This window comes from Bos mutus, chromosome 15, assembly GCF_027580195.1.
Source record: "Bos mutus isolate GX-2022 chromosome 15, NWIPB_WYAK_1.1, whole genome shotgun sequence".
Classification (NCBI taxonomy): Eukaryota; Metazoa; Chordata; class Mammalia; order Artiodactyla; family Bovidae; genus Bos; species Bos mutus.
Window position 1 is genome coordinate 16,422,235 of NC_091631.1, and position 22,530 is coordinate 16,444,764.

General features: G+C 44.1%; 1 protein-coding gene across 6 annotated transcripts in view; it reads left to right on the plus strand.

The window, feature by feature from the left end:
• Positions 1 to 22,530, plus strand: part of SLC1A2 (solute carrier family 1 member 2) — a 114,393-nt gene that overhangs the window by 70,539 nt on the left and 21,324 nt on the right. For 4 of the 6 annotated variants that reach the window (XM_070383553.1, XM_070383552.1, XM_070383550.1 and 1 more), the window contains 3 exons: positions 5,123 to 5,356; positions 11,495 to 11,689; positions 16,165 to 16,299. In XM_070383553.1, the coding sequence (XP_070239654.1) occupies positions 5,123 to 5,356; positions 11,495 to 11,689; positions 16,165 to 16,299 (564 nt within the window). Of the gene's footprint in view, positions 1 to 5,122; positions 5,357 to 11,494; positions 11,690 to 16,164; positions 16,300 to 17,748; positions 19,747 to 22,530 lie in introns of those variants that run through there. The other 2 variants (XR_011467011.1, XM_070383555.1) reach the window with 2 other exon arrangements.

Below are 22,530 nucleotides of genomic sequence, written 5' to 3' on the forward strand. Positions count from 1 at the left end.
TTCTGGCCTGGAGAATTCCATGGACTGTATAGTTTTCAGTTCAATTCACTGTATAGTTCACTGTATAGTCTGCTGCTGCTGCTGCTGCTAAGTTGCTTCAGTCGTGTCTGACTCTGTGGGACCCCATAGATGGCAGCCCACCAGGCTCCTCCATCCCTGGGATTCTCCAGGCAAGTACACTGGAGTGGGTTGCCATTTCCTTCTCCAATGCATGAAAGTGAAAAGTGAAAGTGAAGTCACTCAGTCGTGTCCAACCCTCAGCGACCCCACGTACTGCAGCCTTCCAGGCTCCTCCATCCATGGGATTTTCCAGGCAAGAGTACTGGAGTGGGGTGCCATTGCCTTATAGGGTCACAAAGAGCTGGGCATGACTGAGCGACTTTCTCTTAACTGGTGGCCCAGCAGTAAGAATCTATCTGCACGAGGCACAGGAGATGTGAGTCCAATTCCTGGATCAGAAAGACCCTCTGGAGGAGGGCATGGCAACCCACTCCAGTAATCTTGCCTGGAGAATCCCAGGGACAGAGGAGCCTGGTGGGCTACGGTCCATGGGGTCACAAAGAGTTAGACATGACTAAAGTGACTTAGCACGCTTGCAGGCACAATATTGTTATTACCATTATTATCAATTCAATCCATAACATTTGTTTCTCTGTGCTCATGAATTCCTTAAAAAGCCTGCAAAGCCCTCTGAATTACCTAAAAGAAAGAAAGAAAAACTCTTAATTTTGGTGTGATTTTCATATCCTCATTTTTTGCAGAATGCTTTAAAACACTTTTTTTCAAAATCTGCAAAACATATAGAAAGTAAAACTTTTCATAATCTCACCACCATAAAAACATACAGTAAGAAGTGAAATCTCTCCTCACTGTTTCAACTCTCCTTCTCAGTTAACCTACTACCACCACCATCCATCCACCCCCCTATCCACCCACCCACTCATCCATCCATTTATTCTTTCACTTCCAAAATACTTTTGAGCATGTCTTCTCTGCCAACAACAATGTGATATAATGGAGCCTGGAGGCTCCATGAACTGACTTTCACTCTGTATTGATAAAAAGTTCTAACCCCCATATGGTAACTCTCAGCAAAAGTGACTTTTTGGATAGCCAGAACCTCTCCCAAAGTAAACTGGGGAAATGGAGATTTGTGTTTCTTCCTTACCCTGAATTCAGACAGCACCTTGGGTAATTTTTGGAATGTTTATCTTTATTGACAAGCTCTTCCACCTCTTGAGTTCTCTTGAAATCTGCCCCAAACTGGTAGACCAGTGTTGTTATTGGCAACATGTGGGACAGAACCACAGTGACTTCAGGACAGGACTGAGAAAGTCCCTCCACTTACCTCTATCCACTCCAAGCATCTGGCCCACCATCTGTCCTGTCTTTGAAAGTCCCCAGTTAATCATTTTAGTGGGTTAAAACTGGAAGCCTAGAATAAGTTGCAGCTAAGTAAAGGAAATGGTTTCCAAAGACTAACCAAGGAATATCTGTATTTCAGCCATTGCATATCAGGTTTTATTGCTGAAAACAGTGATTTCTAGATACATCAGAATGACCTGGGGAACTTGTTTGAGGTATAAATGCCCCAAGGCTGCTGCTGCTGCTGCTGCTGCTAAGTCGCTTCAGTCGTGTCCGACTCTGTGCGACCCCATAGATGGCAGCCCACCAGGCTCCTCCGTCCCTGGGATTCTCCAGGCAAGACCACTGGAGTGGGTTGCCATTTCCTTCTCCAATGCATGAAAGTGAAAAAGTGAAAGTGTCTAGCTCTGGGAAATTCTAACTCAGTCGCTATGTGGTGGGTCCAGGGAATCCATGTTGTTTCAGGCAGGCCAGGTGATTTGGAGGCAGGAGTCTGCGGTTACACAGACTGAGATCGGGGTACATTAGTGCTGTGGATGAGCCTGTTTGTGGAGTAGAGAGCAGACCTTGGTGAGAACCTTAAGATAACAAGAACTGAGGTGCGAAGTGGGCGGAGGAAGGAAAGAATGATGCAACAGTAAGAAAAAGATGCCACGGGCCAGTCCTGGATGAATCAATGGCTTTGAAAATGCTGCCGAGAGCTGAGGATACAGCCAGTTTCAGGGCAGCATGGGAGCCATTCCCTCTCCCAACTCTGTAGTCATATCCTTCTGATTTAGAGACTGCTGGGCATCACTTGACTTTAGAAACCTCACGAGAGTTCTCAGCCTCTTCATGCACTTTGGTTTACGGCTTTGGTTGTTTGCTTCATCACTTTAAGTGGTGATCTTGAGCGCTTGCTCATAAAATCACCTGTAGTTGGGTGGCAGTAGCCTGTGAGATACCTTGAAAGTGAAAGTGAAAGTCACTCAGTCATGTCTGACTCTTTGTGACCCCAGGGACTATAGCCTGCCAAGCTCCTCTGTCCTTGGAATTCTCCAGGCCAGAATACTGGAGTGGGTAGCCGACTCCTTCTCCAGGGGATCTTCCCAACCCAGGGATCGAACCCAGTTCTTCCACTTTGCAGGCTGATTCTTTACCAGCTGAGCCACCAAGGAAGCCTTAGGAAGTCTCTTTTAACTCGGACTTGACTCATTCAGCATGGTGACTAGGGGACATGGAGCAGATGTGTGGAAACAGAACATGCAAGGGACCCCTGTGTCAGGGGGGTTCCCCATGGCTCAATGGGTAAAGAATCTGCTTGCAATGCAGGAGACACAGGAGCTGTGGGTTCAGTCCCTGGGCTGGGAAGATCCCCTGAAGGAGGAAATAGGAACCCACTCCAGTATTCTCACCTGAAAAATCCCATGGACAGAGAAGCCTGGCAGGCTACACTTCACAGGGTCGAAAAGAATTGGACGTGACTGAGCGGCTAAGCATGCACACCTGTGTCAGCAATCAGAGAGCTAATGGTGCTGACAAGGATTGGTGGGGGCAGGACTTCTGATAGTGTGTCCATATATGAAAGTTCAAAAATGTGATCATGGACTTCCCTGGTGGACCAGTAATTAGGATTTTGCCTTCCAATGCCAGAGGTGCAGGTTTGATTCCCTTCCCTGGTGGCTCAGATGGTAAAACGTCTGCCTACAACGTGGGAGACCTGGGTTCAATCCCTGGGTCGGGAAGATCTCCTGGAAAAGGGAAAGGCTACCCATTCCAGTATTCTTGCCTGGAAAATCCCATGGACGGAGGAGCCTGGTAGACTACCGTCCATGGGGTCGCAAAGAGTCAGACACAACTGAGCGACTTCACCTTCCTTCCTTCCTTGGGGAGCTGAGATCCCACATACCTTGTGGCCAAAAAGCCAAGGCATAAAACAGAAGCAGTATTGTGACACATTCAGTAAAGACTTAAAAAATCCACATTAAAAAAAAAAAAAAACCTAATTCTCACAACAATCCCATGAGGTTGTAGTTAGCCTCTCTAAGCCTTGACTTGCACATCTGTAAAATGGAAATAAGTCATCAACGAAGGTCATAGAGCTGGTAAATGGCTGGACAAGCTCCACACCTCGTGTAATTGTGCATATGACTCTCATCCACTCCTCATGGCTTTGCTTTAATCCAGGAAGTGCTTGCTTGCTCCAGACACAACTGATAGAAAAAAGCCCACCAAATCTGCTCGCTGTCCTTCTCTTTTTTCTGACTCCCCTCCCCCAGCTGGGAGCCTGACTTCATTTGCCCCACAGTCTTTCTTTCAAATATATTCATAATTCTTAATAAGGTAGCAGTGTTCCCACAGACATATTCATTTCAGTCAGAAGTGTCACAGGCTGAGCAATTTCATGCTCCAACACCAGCAGGTTAAGCAGTGAAAAAGGGGTGTTGCCAAACATATGATGGAGAAGGCAATGGCACCCACTCCAGTACTCTTGCCTGGAAAATCCCATGGGTGGAGGAGCCTGGTGGGCTGCAGTCCATGGGGTCGCTAAGAGTCAGACACGACTGAGCGACTTCACTTTCACTTTCATGCATTGGAGAAGGAAATGGCAACCCACTCCAGTGTTCTTGCCTGGAGAATCCCAAGGACAGGGGAGCCTGGTGGGCTGCCATCTATGGGGTCGCACAGAGTCGGACACGACTGAAGCGACTTAGCAGCAGCAGCAGCAATGTGAAAAGTATACCCAAGGTGAGAGAAAAAACATGGTTGGCTGAATGAAGAATGAGGACGATAGTAGATTATTTCCAAGCATACTATAAAATAATAATAATATAGACATAGAAAATAAGTTTATCTTAGGATAGATTGATAGGTGACAAATTGTTTGCTTCTGTACAAAAAGCTGCAACTGCTCCTTCAAGGAAGTGGTTTGGTGGGTAGAGGTGAAAACCCCCAGTGGTAGAGTTTCACAGATCTGAGATTATTCTCCTCCTCCTCTTTCCTGGTTTCATGATCTTGGGCCAGTCATGTAAGTTTTCCAAACCTCAATTTCCTCATTTGCCAAACAGCCATAATGAGATCTTGGTTTTAGGGTTGTGGTAAGAATTAAATGTGTGGATCTCTCCCCATAATGCTTGAAATATGATGAGTGGCAGCCAGCATTCTTGTTGGAGTAAGTATGGAAAGAAATACTTTCAAACTTGGAAGTGATAAAATCACATTTCTCTAAACATGTTCGTTGGCTCATATGATTTTCTTGTTTGGGCAGCTCTCTCTCTCTTTCTCTAGATTCCTTCCAAGCCAAAAACAAAGCACAATTTACAAACACCAGTGTTCATAAATTGATGAAACTCGGATAATTTTTCTTGGAAGCTCTAGATTTATTCTCAGTTTTCAAGAAAGGAGATATGGAATAGAGAAGTCAAACAAGATTAGTAAAGATGTAACCTGGGTGTCTCTTAACTTTAAGCGTGGTGCTTACTTAAGAGGTGGTAAAACTTGTCTCCTCTAGCCCTAAAAAATTACCTGAGCAACTAAGTTTATCTTGGGATTTTTCATCAGAACAGGAGCCACTGGGTCCATAGGAAAGATTTCAGATGATGTGGCTAGTCAGAAGCAAAATATAGTATGTATTGAATCTCCTGGTCCTCTTTTGTAAACACTCTTTGTACAGAAATGTGGAGGGTTTTCCTCAGGGTATGGTACCTAGGAGGGCCCAGATTTTAAATTCTAAATCCCATCACCAGCTCTTTCATGCTTTTTCTTTTCTATTTTTCAGGTACTCTCCCCTGGGTATTGCCTGCCTAATCTGTGGGAAGATCATTGCAATCAAGGACTTAGAAGTGGTTGCTAGGCAACTGGGGATGTACATGATCACGGTGATTGTCGGCCTCATCATCCATGGGGGGATCTTTCTCCCCTTGATTTACTTTCTAGTGACCAGGAAAAACCCTTTCTCCTTTTTTGCTGGCATTTTCCAAGCTTGGATCACTGCCCTGGGTACCGCTTCCAGGTAGAGAACACAAGAAATCACCATTTCTCTCTGCTCGCTCCTTTAACTTGCCACTCCTTTTTCAAAATCTTCCCATCACAATATTCAATGAGAACACTTTTCACATATTATTAAAATATTTTTGAAAAAGTAGAACACTGTAGATTCTTGGATCCTTTTAGGAACTTTTGATTTTTCTGCTGAACTTTTTGCTGGTATGCTGCTGTCCTGGAACTATGATCTCATATAACATTTCCCAGGTGAATGCATACTGTTCATCTTTAGGCATAATTTGCCACATATAGCATTAAGGAAAAGTGTTAGTAGCTGAGTCATGTCCGATTCTTTGTGACTTCATGGACTGTAGCCTGCCAGTCTCCTCTATCCTTGGTATTCTCCAGGCAAGAATATTGGAGTGGGTAGCCATTCCCTTCTTTAAGAGATCTTCCCAACAGAGGGATTGAACCAGGGTCTCCCACATTGCATGCAGATTCTTTATGATCTGAGCCACCAGGGAAGCACATATAGCATTAGTTCAGCTTTAAATATTTTCCAAAAGGGTGTAACAGGATGCTATTTTATTTAAGAAATTCTCTCACCTGTGATTTGAAAAATGCTATTACAGCATATCACTCTATTGAGTAATTTTTCAAGAATAAGAGAAAAAGGTTTTGCAGGGTGAATGGTAGATTAGGTGAGATTTTTCAAACAAACCGGAAATCAAACAAGTCTTTGAACCTGTAATGGACTATTCAGTCCCATTGATTTTGAGGAAAGTCCAGTTGGTATTGATTTGACTTGATATTGGCTAAGAGTTGGTTCCTTCTTCGTTACCTAGTTCCAGTGCCTCAGAAGGCAGCGAGGGCTCCAGAGATATGCAGACAAAAAAAGCAAAAACTCTTCTTTCTTGGATACCACTTTGGACTGAATTTAGCAAAAACAAACCAACAAATAACAAAAACAAGTACATAAGAAACACCAAACAATGTAGAATTTCCAAGACTAAGAGAGTTTTATTTTCTCAGCCTGCAATATTTGCTTTTATTTCTGCACATGTATCCTTGGTTCGAGAAACAAAGATTGAGGCCATAAAGTAGGTGGCAGGGAGACAAACAAACTCCGCAACCCACAGCTCAGTGTTATCTCTGGAGTCACAGGTTGGCAGGTCCTTGTTACAGAGCCCATGACCATGCTCTGCCAGGAAGGCAGCTACTCTGTGACACAGAGAAACTGCTGCTTCTGAACTACTGAGCAGGCCATCAGGTTTTTCTTAAGTTACATAATAGGCCCCTAGTGCTGATACCTAGGAAGCCAAATTATATTTCCATCGTGCAAATCAATGAGAAGTTTGGACTAGTAGAATGTAAGGTTTCAGAAAAAGTGAAAATATATACAATCTGGGAGATCTAGATTCTACATTTGGTTTCCCAAGATGAAGGTAAGCACTCCAAAATTTCCTTTTTCCTTCTTGGTCCTATAAATTTCTTATGGCTAAAGAGTTCTATCCATAAACATCCTGTCTTTTTAGTGAAAAAGTTAACTTTTTTCAAAAATAAAAACAATCAGGTTTAGTTTTATTTTTGTTTTCTGGTTACGAGCATGATGTTTTCTCATTATGACAAGTTCAGACAGTGAATAAAAGTTTGGAGAAAAAACAGGCATCACCACTGATACCTAAGTAGTAACATTTTAGTTAATCTTTACAGTTATGCACATTTCCATTTCTTATTATGTGCAGATATTGTACATTGCTAAAGCAGGTCGAGAAGATCCCTTGCAGAAGGAAATAGCAACCCACTCCAGTATTCTTGCCCGGGAAATCCCATGGACGGAAGCCCAGCGGGCTACAGTTCATGGGATTGCAAAAGAGTAGGACCACAACTTAGTGACTAAACCAAAAACAACAAAATTTTCACTGGTCAACATAAGAGTTATGATATAGCTCTTACTATAACTATATTTATATTACTACTATTTTTCAACTTCATAATAATACACTGTATGTACTATATTACAACCACATCCCAAATGTATATTTAAGCCTTGTATATTGAATAGGGCTGTGACACGCATCCTTGTAAATACATCTCTGCAAGGATGTCTGATGATCTCAGGATAAATTTCGAGTTTCTGAATCTGGTGGTAAGCACCTTGATGGTTTTGAAGCATATCACCAGATTACTATTTGGAAAAGTACGTTAGTTTATGTCCCTACTAACTGGGGACATAAAAGCAGTCATTTTAACACTTTCCAAACCTATTGGTGAAAAGTGATCTCACTGAGTTTGTGTTACTCTGATTACTGGGGAGGGAAAACATCTTTTTGTGTTCTTTTTGACCATCCTTCCCTCCCCTCCCCTGCCCTGTGAATTGTTTGTGAGCTCAATTTCTTGTTGGGGTATTCTTTCCTGATTGATTTTCGGCTCTCTTCATGTATAAAAATATCAACTTATGTATCATATGTTGCAAATAATGCCCCTCTTCACTTGATATTTGTCTTAAAATTTTACTGTGCTTTGTATCACTAGCAGATTTTAATTTGTGGAGCTTCCCCGGTGGCTCAGTGATAAAAAGATTCTCCCTGCAGTACAGGAAACACAGGCTTGATCCCTGGCTCAGGAAGATCCCCTGGAGAAGGGCATGGCAACCCACTCCAGTATTCTTGCCTGGAAAATTCCACTGACAGAGAAGCCTGGCGGGCTACAGTCCATAGTGTTGCAAAGAGCTGGACATGACTGAAGCGACTGAGCACAAAGTCATCAATATTTTCCTTTAGTATTTAAAATTCTGACTTTGCTTAGGAATATCTTTTCCACTAAAGATTGTAAAATATTACTTTATATTTTCTTCCAGTGCCATTGTGGTTTTGATATCTATACTATCTCAAAATATTATCTTTTCTTTTGAATGACTAGACAATTATCCTAGTTTCTTTATACAACAAAGGTAAATCTTAAAATCATAGGGAAAACCCAAAATTATATCTAAATCAAAGACAAATTCTTGGGTTATCTGACCAAGACCACAAATATTAGACTCATTTCTCCCCTTTTACCTTGTATTTTGTTTGAAAAAAGAATATGGTTTTAATCTTTGGTTAAAATGTGGCTTTTGCCTGGATGTAGAAAATCCCATGGACAGAGGAGCCTGGTAGGCTGCAGTCCATGGGGTCGCTAAGAGTCAGACAGGACTGAGCGACTTCACTTTCACTTTTCACTTTCACGCATTGGAGAAGGAAATGGCAACCCACTCCAGTGTTCTTGCCTGGAGAATCTCAGGGACGGAGGAGCCTGGTGGGCTGCCGTCTATGGGGTCGCACAGAGTTGGACACAACTGAAGCGACTTAGCAGCAGCAGCAGAATTTCTTTTATTTTCTTTTTAAAGTCACTGTGGCAGGAGTCATGTACTGAGAATTAACTCAAGGTTTCTTTCCCATTATGACCACAAGGGAAAAGCCCCAGGGACAGCCAGTTAAATACACTTTCTACCTCCTCAGACCTTGGCCTGAATGGGACAGAGGGGAGGGTTAGTCCCGTTTTCTCAATAGGCACAGGGGCTGGTATCAGGGCAGCCGGATTGGGGTGGGAGTGGCCTGGGACACATCTCGCTGCATCCCCCTGACTTCAGTTCCTGCTGTTAAAACTAATCTGGATAAAAAAAAGAAAAATCTGGAGTACCAGACGGTTATAATCAGCAACATTTGAAGAATGTCATATGACCATGGAGGCAGGAGCCAAAAAAAAAAAAAAAAACAATGTCAGAATGTCAGCCTGTCAATACAAGAAAGACTTAAAATTCTCAAATCCTAATTTGGACTGATGGGGTACATATGGATTTTTAAGACACAAAGCATATTCCCTAGTGGCACTAAGAATATTTTCATGCCTCACCAATTGTGTTCCTCAGTCTGTTGAATTGTCTAAAGACCCTTTGATGACAGTGTGGGGAAATGAATGCAGCAATAATAGTGGATATATTCCAGTCGTCCCAGCAGTGTCCTTAGATTCATACCAGTGAGAATCTAGCTGCCCATTTCAGACCACAGCTGTGCTGCCATTTCAGACCAATCGTGGTGTCCTGGTGACGTCAAAGGGTCTTAGAAAGGGGCTGGGGGTGTGGGAGAGGAATAAAGGACATTAAGTGAAAGTTGGAAAAGACTCTGATGCTGGGAGGGATTGGGCGCAGGAGGAGAAGGGAACGACAGAGGATGATTTGGCTGGATGGCATCACGGACTTGATGGACGTGAGTCTGAGTGAACCCCGGGAGTTGCTGATGGACAGGGAGGCCTGGCGTGCTGCGATTCATGGGGTCACATAGAGTCAGACACGAGTGAGCGACTGAACTGAAGTGAAAGTGAAAATATTAGTTGCTCCCTTGTATTCGACTCTTTGTGACCCCATGGACTGTACCCACCAGACTTCTCTGTCCATGAAATTCTCTAGGCAAGAATACTGGAGTGGGTTGCCATTCCCTTTCCAGGGGATCTTCCCCACCTAGGGAGCCAACCTGGGTCTCCTGCATTGCAGGCAGATTCTTTGCCATCTGAGCCACCAGGGAAGCCAAAGGACACTAACTTCTCTTGAAATAGCTGGGGCAGCAAGCCAGGTACAATGACACCCCCGCATGTAAATGAGGCCAGACCCCAACCTTTTCCCTGGGGTTCCTAGGGTTTTTTTAATGAGAGGTCTCCAAACATCCATAACTTTTCCCTATCTAAAGCCAAAGAGGAGGCATGAGACAGACCCCTGACCTGAAATCACAAAGAATGGTTCAGTAAGATGACTCTGCCTTCTCTAAGGTTGTTAATAGGGCTTGTGGGTCTGTGGGATGTTAAGGTGCAGATTTAGGAGACCCTAAGTTTGGAGCTTCAGGGTCCTTGGTTCTGAGTTGGTCCTGAAATCTGCGTTTTATTTATCATGCCTGAAGCTGATGGTCCTCTTCTGCTCTGAGAAACCGAGACCTTTGCAAAGGTTTTTGTCTAGCCCTAATTCTGACAAGTAGAAGGGAACTATGACTAAGGCTATAAAGACAAGAGAGACAAATGTGCCATCCACACTAGGGCTTTCTGTCAAGTCAGTTGCTCAAGTTTGAATAAGAAAAAAGAGAATGGCTCACAAGGTATTCCCATGGCAGTTGGAATGTTCTGCGTTGCTTTCCATATTCATTAAACTTTGAAGCAAATCCACTTGCCCTCCCATCACCTCTATCCACATGGAAATAAATAGTCTGGCTTTCAGCAACTCTTACTCTTGTAGGTCTCCTCTTTTAGAAGACACTGAACATGTCAGGAGTTCTGGCCTTTGAGATTGATTCCTATGGTCATGAATTTGCATCCCACGCCTGGGAGGAGTGGGAGTGAAGTCACTCCACATTGGGTCTTTGATTAGCTACAGAGCTTTTCTGCCCTAAGTCATAGGAGAGACTCTAGAGTTGGCAATGACCATTTATCAGGGAGTTGGAATGTCTGTGAGGATCCCCAGGGAATTTCTAGAAACTTGGATTCTTGCTGAATGGTGCTTACCATATTTCTCCAGCTTTCTCAAAATTAGCAAGCCAGCTCAGGGCAATTCCCAAGGGCTGGGTACAACCCCTGTAGTTAATCTTGTTGGAAACAGTGTTTCTAGCATAAAATTATGGGTCATTCAAAAATTCCTCATTCTGTCTTACTATTAGTAGCTGATCCTTTTCCTTACCTTTATTTTGCAGCCCCATTAATGTGGGCAATCACACAGGTTTTGAATATTTAATCCAAGATGGAAACAGGGACCAAACGGAAAGGAGAACTGAAGCCCTGAGTAGATCTCAAAAACTAGAACCAACAAAAATATTTTGCTGCCTAATTAGCATCTTAATAAGATAGAATTTGAGCCTCCAAATCAAGGGTTTTTTTGTTTGTTTCTGTTTTGTTTTTTGTTTTGCTTTATTGCTAGAATTAAAATCTATTTGGATTTAAAACATTTTTTACTGGAGTACAGAACTCTATTCAATACCCTATATGGCAAATCGGTGGGTTTTAATTTAGTTCTAGATGCTGCTTTTTTCAAGTCACATTGTTTGATTGGAACAAAGAACAAAAGCTTTGTGGTGGCATTTCAGATCATGCTTCGTCCTGCTTCTCTAAAGTGGACATAACTCTCGTCTCTCTTGTTATCCCTTAGTGCTGGAACTTTGCCTGTCACCTTCCGCTGCTTGGAAGAAAATCTGGGGATTGATAAGCGTGTGACTAGATTTGTCCTGCCAGTCGGAGCAACCATTAACATGGATGGTACGGCCCTTTATGAAGCGGTGGCCGCCATCTTTATAGCCCAGATGAATGGCGTCGTCCTAGACGGAGGCCAGATTGTGACCGTAAGGTGAGTGAAGTGCGTGGGGTGAAGCACTGAAACAACCCTTTACCTTTTTGTCCCTTCCACACTAATTCCGTTTCACAGAGGCCACTTCAGTTTCAGTTATCCGGGTAGAAGGATGGTGAAAGACATAAACGAGAAGAGGAATTATTGGCAAGCTCAAAGGGAAGATTGGAAGAGGAATGAAGCAGGCTCACACTAATGTCTTCTGTTTGTATTACCTATGTGAAATTGCTTCAGAAATTTGATATTAATTGATTTTTAACCATCGCGTGATGTTCCATGGCAGTTGCTTCTATGTTTATTTAATAGATGAAGAAGCACAGGCTTCAGTCCAAAGCTGTAATACTGTCAGTAATGAGCCAGAAGGGCTGTTACTGGGACCAGCATCAACTGACTCTGGATCCAGTTTTTCTTAAAATATGCTCCCTTCAGCATTCCAGGGAATGACAGCATAACTGATAAAGTACTTGGAGGAAGAGATTCCTCAATGTAGCACATAACATTTTATTACAAATAAATAATAATTTTTTTGTTTTTGCTAAAGTCATTTTATCTATGTAATTATCATTTTTAAAAATTCAGAAAGAATACTTTTCCAATATGTCATTAAAGACATATCGCTTCTCTGCAGACTTAAAGATCACACCTACTTGTATGTATTAATTTATCTAATCCTAACAACCATCCTAGGAGGTATGTACTTTTTCAGTCAGCTCAGGCTGTGTAACAAAATACCACAGACTATTTGGCTCAAACAGAAGGTGTTTATTTCTTACAGTTCTGGAGGATGGGAAGTCCAAGATTAAGGTGCCAGTGGGTTCAGCCCCTGAAGAATGTCCTCTTCCAGATTTGCAAGTAACAGCCTTCTAGATGTTCACTCACATGGCCTTACCTTGGTACCTGGAGAGAGACAGCAAGTTCTCTTATGTCTCCTCTTACAAGGGCACTAATCCCACCATGAGAACTCTACCTTCATGACCGAGGCTCCATCTCCAAGTACCATCACATTGGAGATTAGGGCTTCAACAAATGAATTTGGGGAGGATGCACCTCAATCTATAGCAGTACTCTAAAGGAGCCTCAATTTCAAACAATAGGACAATAATCACGTATTCTAGGGTGGTTTAGAGCACCATGCCTGATATGTAGTTACCTGTCAATAAATCTTAGCTACTAGTATTATTACTATTATTGATGCTTATTAATCAAATACAGTACTCCTAGCATATGACAGAAAAATGTGACAGTGATATAGTGAGTAACGTGATGTTACTCAGTGGAAAACATGCTTTACGTCAAATTATCAAGCCTTCTAAGTCATGTCCTAACAGATTGTGTATAGGACTGCCAACCTCCCTTCCTTTTAAATTCAAAGACAAACCAACCTCCCTTACTTTAAAATTCAAAGACAAACCAACCTCCCTTACTTTAAAATTCAAAGACAAATGGGGCTTTTTAATGTCTCTGAAGTCTCCCATTGATGAAGCAACCATGCTTCCCATCAAGCCCACATCATTAGATGAGAACTTGCAGATCGGACCAGGTGACTGAGATAGTGCTTGAATTATTTAAATCTACCCTTTATTTTAATAATGATAGTACTGAGAATTTTCACAGGACAAAGGATAAAGTTGGCCAAATATATTTAATAGTGGTGCCCCTGGCAAGTTCAATCAACTCTGCTGTTTGTAGACATCACAAGGGCTATCCTGGGAGACACCCCCCACCAAGGAGTATATGTAGTTCATATACTCCATATGTAGTATATGTATATGTAGTATATGTAGTTAGATAGTTTCCTGGCTGCTACATAGTATATGTAGTGTATGTAGTTCCAATTTAGTCAGAGGAAAATAGCCAAGTCTAGCTTCATTGCTGTGCTTCCAAGTACATTTCTCGTCTTCTCAGTTCCCTGCATGTAGCAAAACAGAGGCCAGGAATTCTCAGCAAATTTGTTAAGTCTTAGAGTTCAATGTGCGGAGAAGGCAATGGCACCCTACTCCAGTACTCCTGCCTGGAAAATCCCATGGGTGGAGGAGCCTGGTAGGCTGCAGTCCATGGGGTCGCTAGGAGTCGGACACGACTGAGCGACTTCACTTTCACTTTTCACTTTCATGAATTGGAGAAGGAAATGGCAACCCACTCCAATGTTCTTGCTTGGAGAATCCCAGGGGTGGGGGAGCTTGGTAGGCTGCCGTCTATGGGGTCACACAGAGTCGGACACGACTGAAGTGACTTAGCAGTAGCAGTAGCAGAGTTCAATGTGAGGAGGGATCAAGAGACATAAAAAGGCAGCATGGCATTGGAATCGAGCAGACGAGTACTCAAATCCCAGCAGACCATGTTCAAGCTGAGTGACCCTAAGTTTCTCCACCCGTCCAATTGATGGTACAGCCAGATGTACCTTACAGGGTTACTGTGAGGTTCTGCTGCAATTAATGTGTGTGTGGTATCTTGTACAACATCCAAAAACCAGCCAGAGAAGTGAGCCAGAGGAGCAGAATGATGTGAAAATCTGGAAGGGATAAAGAGAGGGAAGATCTCCACCTAGGGGCTATTGCAGGGCTTAGAATTCCATAGACACCCCGCCTATGTTCGGGTCAGGGAGTGACTGAGATGGAGGAACAGAAAGAGAACCAACTTCCAGGAAGATTTCTTTACAGAAGTTTGTCTCACACAACCAAGGGGTAACAATGTGGGCACAGCACCCAGGGATGTGCAAGAGTGACTCATAGAACAGAAGCAATTGAGGTTGCAAAAAAACAGCCTCAGCCGAGACCGCTGGAACTTGGGAAGTTCCCCTTCCCTGGTGTGTTCTCTCCATCTTGGGGAAATGGCTGAGAATTCCCACCTGCCAGCTCTCGGGACTTTAGGGAAGTTTTCATCGCAAAGCGGCCTCATCCTGCCCGAATTTCCCAATAAGAATAAGAATTCACATGTATTAGGGGGAGGGGAATTTGCAGTGTGCCAGCCTCTTCTAAGTGCTTAATTTCTGAGCTCCTGCATACTCCATGAGTGCGACCCCATTGTTATCTCTTGTTTTACAGATAGGGGAATCAAGGCACAGAGAGGTTAAGTAAGTTGCCCAAAGTCACGTGCTTAACAAGTGGCAGAATTGGGATTTGAAGCTGGGTCGTTCAACTTGAGAACCTTCTCTGATAACCACTACTAATTACTATCTTCTATGACCTAAGTGGATGCCCCCCACCCCCCAAAATGGAGCTCTTTAAACCCTTACATCAGCTCTGTATTGCTGGGGCAGGGTAGAAGCAAAGATGGGTTCTAATCCCACCTAGGGGGAGTATCTGTTTTGTGATAAGCCTAAGTGGGGGAAGGATGGCAGTATGGAAAAACCAGTGCAAATCACAAAACCTCCTGGGAACTTTCTTTCCTCATGTGTCAGATTAGGTAAATTCAAGTTCCTTTTTACTGTAATACCAGGGTTTTGTACATGGACACACCAATTGGCAACCCAGCTTGGGAGTCTGATTCTTTGTTTGAAGCCAGAAGACCTACTCTAAAAACTCTATAAAAACTGTAAAAAAACAAACAAAAAAAACCAACTTTATATAACCACAGAGAAAGCAGCCCCCTTTTTCTTTTCAGCAGTCAGAAAAGCAAATTGGGAATCCATATTTTTATAAGCTGTCCATTCATAAATGACAGCTTTTATAAATAGCATCCGGAATAGAGGGAGAAAAAGTCACTGTCCTTTCCTGGACCACAGAGGCCCTCTGGTGTCTAGGCGGGGTGCTTGAACCCTAGATTAAACTCGTTTCCAGAGACAACTTCAAAATGGCACTGGGTATGCCCTTGGCGTTCCTTGGAAAGCAAGGAATGAGATGTTTCGGGAGGAAGGGCTCCCATTGTTTTATTATCGTTTCTTGGCACCCTCTTTCTGAATAATGTACTTCCCAGCCCATGGTGAAATGTCCAGGCATCTAAAGCTTAATGTCATTTGGAATTCTGTCAGTTTGTTTCCCCGATGTCCACTCAACTGAGTCTGAATATTTGCTATTCTGAGTTCTCATGTTAATGTTGGCAATGACCTCCTCAGACTCTCTTGCCACTTAGTCTAGAAGTCTCTGTTTCTCACAGAGACATAAAGACGTAAGCAGAAATGAATGCAGTGGTGTTCCTGTGGAAGGATTAAGGGTGATTTGTTTTTCTTCTTTAGTATTTCCTTGCCTGCGTTTAGAGCCATGCTTACCTTATTTGAGCCCTGTGATATATTTGGTGAATTGCATGTCATGATGGGGGCAAGACTCTGATCCATGAATTTGTAAGCTTCCATCAGATGAGCAAAACTCAAATAGACCCTATTTCCTGGGTCGTGGTACTCCAGATTCCTCTATTCCTTGGGAGGAAAAAGGGATTTTATGACTGCTGGGAAAATTAGAGCTTAAAATTGCCTGCCAGTGATGGTTTTGGCAAGGCTACTTTCTCTTCCTTTGACCTGACCTTTTTTGTTCTCACAGCCTCACGGCCACACTGGCCAGCGTTGGTGCAGCCAGTATTCCCAGTGCTGGGCTGGTCACCATGCTCCTTATTCTGACGGCTGTAGGCCTGCCGACCGAGGACATCAGCCTGCTGGTGGCTGTGGACTGGCTGCTGTAAGTGTCTGTGTGTGGTTCTGCTGGGAATGTGGATACTGCCGCCCAGGGGTGGACAAGATGCAAGGTTGCGCCAAGATCTTCGCCAGTCCCCATGACAACTCTCTCATTTCCTCTCCCCTTTCTTCCCCCTAACATTTACTGAGTGCCTCTTTGGGAACCAGAGAAGAAAACGAATGTTTGAGAGATTCAGAGTCTAGTGGAGGAAGCAAATTAATTAAAAGCCAAAGTTAAAAGCAGAGCTACAAGGGACAAGTTACTGTTGAAGCATGCTGGGGATCTCAAAACTGAATGAACTGATTATACTGAGTGTACAAAGCACAAAAGAATATATACTGTATGATTCCATTTATGTGATGCTCTGGAAAAGATAATATGATCTCTAGCAGTAAAAAGAGATCATGCTTGCCTGGGCCCAGAAATCAAGGCATGAGGATTAACCAGTAAGGGCACAAAGAAGGCTTTAGGAGTGATAGAAATGTTCCATAGACACAGGTATGCACAGGTGTTCACATAAATGGAAACTCGTCAAAACATACACTTAAATGGGTACATTCTATTGTATGTAAATTATACTTCAATAATGTATATTTCTAAATTGCACACACATAGAATAGTAGAGATAGACACCCAGCCCACACTAGGATGGAAAGGCAGAGTGGAGAAATGAGGAAACAAGGGAAATGGATACTGAATACTATGGGTCAGCTACCCTGAGTCCTTCACAGCTTTCTTTAACAACGCTAAAGAGTTGATGTTTTCGCTTCTATTTTATAAATAAGAAAACTGAGGTTTAGGGAGAATGAATAGAGATTCGACCCTCGGCCGGCTTGGGTTTGGAGGCCACCGCATTCATAATCATGGCCACATTCAAGTTTCTAAAGGTGGTGATACCTAAGCTGGACCCTAACAGGTAGGTAGACATCACCCAGGTACGCACGGGGTGGGGTGTAGGACATTCTGGTCAAGGCAAGCCTGCACAAAGGCACAGAGGCGACAGATAAAGTGGAGGCCTCTGAGTGGTTCGCTACTGTTGGAGCGCGAGGTGTAAGGTAGGGCGTGGTGAAAGGTGACGTAAGGTAGACAGCCTTGAGCCCATGCAGAGATGCTTGAACTTGACAGTGTACATGAGCCCAGCTTGCTTTCCAGTGAAGGACATTATCCTGGTGTGAGACTCACTATCTGTTCCCAAAGGTGGGTCAGTCTATCCAGATGGCCCCCAGCAGGAGGCTGGCATATTCTTGCCAAGGCCTTACTGGGGCTCTGATGTTCTATGGGATGTATACTGATACTTCCAGTCCAGTCCTGGCACTGCATGACAAGGGCCAGCCCTTGGCTTCAGAGTCAGAGCCTCGGAATGACAAGTGCAGAGATCCAAAGTGTTCACACTTAATTTTGTAAAATTGCCCTACCTGCCAGTAGCGATTTTTCTGACATTTATTGACATAGATTTTAAGAGCCAGAAGCCACATTTTATGGACTTGAGTTCCTCTATGCTAAAGAAGTTCCACTTCTCTACAAGCACCCTTTCGAAGAGAGAAACATGCAAGTGGCCGAAGGGAAGAAGGACATCGTGGAAGGTTAGAAGGAAGCCTGGTCTTTCCAGAAAACTTGCCTGTTCTTGAGGTTTAGTTAGAAATGAGAAGTAGACAGAATCTGTTCAACTCAGGAGGGGCACAGATCTTCCTGACTGGTTCTTCTGTCACCAGAGAAATACCCTGGAAATGCCTTTCAGGAGATGAATCTTATCTGTCCCTGCCCGTCTCTTTCAATGGGGGTAGTTCTCTGTGCCCTGTGCTGGCCCCAAGGGGCAGGCTTTCTCATGATGTCCATCCAAACAAGGCAGGTATGGGGGCAGCTGAGATTGGTTGGTGGGGGTTGGTGGAAGGATTTGGAGAAAATAGGATAAGAGAGACTAAGGTGGGGTTGGTTTTGGTTAGGAGGAGGACAAAGTGGAAATAAAGACGTTGTGGCAACTGTTGGGGACAGAGCACAGAGCAGGAGCTCAATAATTGCACGCTAAAGTGACACGCAGGGCTGCTTTGTGACAACCAGGGGCCTTTCCACACATGAAGAATGACACAAGAAACTATTGAAGTCCCAGCTGCTTCCCTTGTGACTTTAGCCTCCTCTGCCTCTGTGACCTTTGAACTTATGTTGTTAGGGTCCGTTGCCTGCTCCAGACACATTGCCTACTCTCTTCTTGGACTTGTTGCCAAGGCCTGAAGCTGCCCCCCATTATAATGCAAATTCATTTAAGTGGAAAAATGCGCTTGATTTATCAGGAATGAAGAAAAGGAGCTGGTCTTTACACCATGCTCTTTACATTGGTTTTCAGCTAATCCATAAAGAGCACAGTGGTGTGTTTCACAGATGAGGAGACCAAAGGTCCGAAGGCACAGGGTGGCTTGTGCGGCCTGGTCAGGGCCCTTCACCCCACCCGACACGGGCGCAAAGGGGTCCAGAATCAGAGAGGTTGGGAAAAACAGGCTGATTCGGGGCACCCCTCGTGCTACATTCTAACCAGAGAATTTTTTGTCTGACTTGTTTTTTTTCCCCCTCTCTGAGGATTAAAACAAAACAGAACAAGGAGGTTGAGTGGGGACAAGCAGGGTACAATGAAGGTCTCAGCCACTCTTAGGCTTCAAGTCCTCCGGCCTCCTTGGATCGGCCACTGTGGGCTGGGCTTCCTGGCAGTCATCTTCTTCCAAGCCTCTTGGAGGAGAGTCAGCTCGTGAAACATGCACGACCCTGCCTCCTCCTGACCTAAATGTCAGCGAATGGGCGCTCCCAGGCTCACACCTGCCCCCAGAGCAAGGTGTCCTCATTCTGGAGGTGAAACGTGCTAGCGGGAGGGAGTTGGCTGAACAACAGCAAAAACATGATGATCCGGTTGGATTAACTCTATTGATGAGATTGCATATGAGAAAACGTCATTGCAGGCTGCAGCTGGAAAGGGTAGAGTGATTGAAGAACACGCTTCTAGTTCTGGGGTCTGATCTCAGAGGGAAAGAGGCTCTGTGATCAAGGGGAGAAAGCCAGAGGCCTGGGTCTGAACTCTGCACTTACTCCTGGTAGGACCGTGGGCTAGGTACTTACTTTCTGGATTCAACTGTGTCATGCGGACAATGGGAGCAGTAAACCTACCAGCTTGAAAGCACAGTCTAGACCCCTGTGCCCTTGAATGCCCTTCCAGTTTTAAGACCCAAACTAGGATTCTGCTGGTGATGGATGTTTATATACAAATGAGCATGAACATTCCTTTTCAGAAGCAAAGAGAAAGGGAGGGTAGAGGATCCTGGGAAAGTGTGCAGGGGTCTGTAGCTAGGTCAGATCTGCTTTGAATTAGTAACGGTTCCACATTCTTTCTCACCAGCAAGAGGAGTTCTGGAAACACACTCTTGGTCATGGGCTCCATGGCTGTCGGATGCCCTTCAGTGTGTGAGTGGGGCAGGGGGATGAGTTGAGAGAGGGGTGCAGGGGGCTCTGGTTTTTCCCTGGTGATGTAGTCTGTGCAGGAGACAAAGAAAAGCAGGACATTTCTTTTCCTCCCCAGGTTTGTGAGGTTTGTAAGCTTTCATAACTCTAGCAATTTTTCAATTTAGAACCAAACAAAGCCCACAGTGACATTTAATGTGCCATGCCGTTTGCCAACTGCTGGAGGTCAGCCAGCCACATTACTGTCTGCCAAGCCCTGGATGATTTTCAATGAGCAGGCTTAGCTGCTCTGTAAATGTCATGGTGAAAACCAAGATTCTGGGCCCTGCAAGTGTCCGAGTCCTAGAACACTGGATGGGAGGGGCTGGTAAAATCAGAACCTCCCCCAGGGTCCAAGAAGCCCTTTGCGTCAGGAGTCCTTGGCAGATGTTTATGAATCCTTGCTGACATCCCTCCTCTCTGTGAAGGCGTCAGGATGGAAGGAAAACTGGGGGATCAGTACCAGACTTGCCTGCTTAGTCACTCAGTCGTGTCCAACTCTTTGCAACCCCATGAACTGTAGCCTGCCAGGCTCCTCAGTCCATGTGATTTTCCAGGCAAAAATACTGGAATGGGTTGCCATTTCCTCCTCCAGAGAAATCTGTACCTGGCTATGATCAATTAATTGTAAACACCAATGCCCTCAGACCAGCCAGGGACCGACCCAGGGATTGAACCCACATCTCAGTGTGTCTCCTACATTGCATGTGGGTTCTTTACCACCAGCGCCACCCAGGAAGCCAGTACCAGGGAAAGGTGATAAATAACTGAGTCAGACCACAGGTGGGAAAAGGAAAGCCAGGTGGACCTACAGCCCGGTTATCACATAGGACTGCTTATGAGATTGTTTCTGGGGACGTGTTTGCTCATTGGAGATATAGTTGAGTTCTTTCCTTATAAGGAAGCCTAAGGGGGGCCTCCACCCTGCAGGGGGCGCCCTGAAGTTCCCCCATTAGCCTCCCAGAGGGAAGAGAGCTTTGGTTCTCAAACGTGAGTAGGCACTCAACCTACTGGAGAGTCAGAAGATCTGGGGAGGGGCCCAAGAAGTGGCTTGTCTAACAAATTCCCAGAGGATGCTGATGATCAATCCAGGGACCTCAGCTCCAGAAGCAATGGAGCAGAGCAGAGGTAGAGAAGGGGGAGCAGGAGTTCCTGACTGTGGTATGTGAGCATCTCTACTCTTTTCTGAGCTCCAGCTGACATTGGGGGCATCCATTCAATGAAAGGAGATCAAGAGGACACCGGACTCTGATAACTAACATTCAGTGTCAGACATTGTTCTCTATGTGTCACATGGACTTGTTTAAAATCTTGCAGCAAATTATGAGGCAGTAGTAATACTATCCCTGTTTTACACTTAAGAAAACTGAGGCTTAGAGCAAAGAAATATATCCCAATTTAGTAGGTCTTAAAGGGCTGACGTGGGATTTAAACCCAGACCATCTGGCTGTTCCTTGGGTGTCCCAGGCTTGCCCATCTACATTTTCATTAGCTCATTTAAGACATGCACACATGCATATTTACACACACTTAGCTGAGGTAACCCCTGCTCTGTGTCTGGTGGAAAAGAAAACCAATTCCTATGCATACATACCTCTGAAGAGTCTACAGGTTTATGTTTAAGCCTTTTGCTTCAATTTCCTACTTCCACTGACTTCTCTTTTCTGCATCTTACCTCATCTTTCATTTTTTTGTCATCCTTTAGCATGCCAGCCTTACCCTTTTTGATTAAGTCCTTCTCTCCCCTGCCAAAGTGTTCCTGACTCAACACAGTGTAATTCCCCATCGAGGGAGTGGGGTGGAGGTGGGTCACATTTTAATGCATTACAAAAAATATAAATATATATATATATATATATATATATATATATATATACACTCATGGAAAGATTAGAGGAGGGGCCAAGCTCAGAAGAGCTATAAAATGAGAAAGAAAAATCTCCTTTTCCTTGCAGCTGCATCTTGAAAAGGAGCAGAATATGAGACTCCCCAAAATGCTGGTTAGCATGTGGCTTATTTTAAGCCGAAAGTGGTCAGGACCCATCAGACTAAGGACAAGCTTTTTTCCTCCTCCTTAACTGACTGAAAGGATTTAGAAGGAAGCCTATACCAGGAAGAACTCTATTACCAGAGAGAACTTTTTTCACTGGAGAGGCTTATCTGCATGGCCGGGCAAACATTTGTTTACCAAATATTTGCTCTTCCTGTGAGCTGTCTTCCTGTCCTTTCAAGCCCCAGACCCTTGTCCCCTTCCTTCCCTCAGGATGGCATGTAAACCTCAATTACCTGACTGCCTTTGAGTCTCCTATTTTATTAAGGCTCAGGCATATACAAAATTACATTTTCCCATTAATCTCTTATGTAGATTTAATTATTAGACCAGCCAAAGAGTCTAGAAGGGAAGAAGGGAATTTTTTTTCTTCCCCTATTATCTCGTGTTTCTCTTGTATCAGAATAATAATTTATGGAAAGTAAAAACTTAATAATAGGCATCTATTTTCTTTTTGAAACATCCTTTGGTGTACTCCACCCCTGGGAATCTCTTCCTGCACCTGTTTAGTTCCAGTCTCTGCCTACCTGGCTGGTCCTCCTCACTCTCCACCTCTGTGTCTTTCCTCAGTTCTCAAGACACTGCTCTCATTTTGCTCTGCAAGGGAATCTGGGCTGTGTCTCCCTCTTCCTTCTTCTAGATCTCACCCAGTGTCCAAACTTTTTACCACTGCAATAGCCAGCCGGAGGTTTGGTGAACAGAAG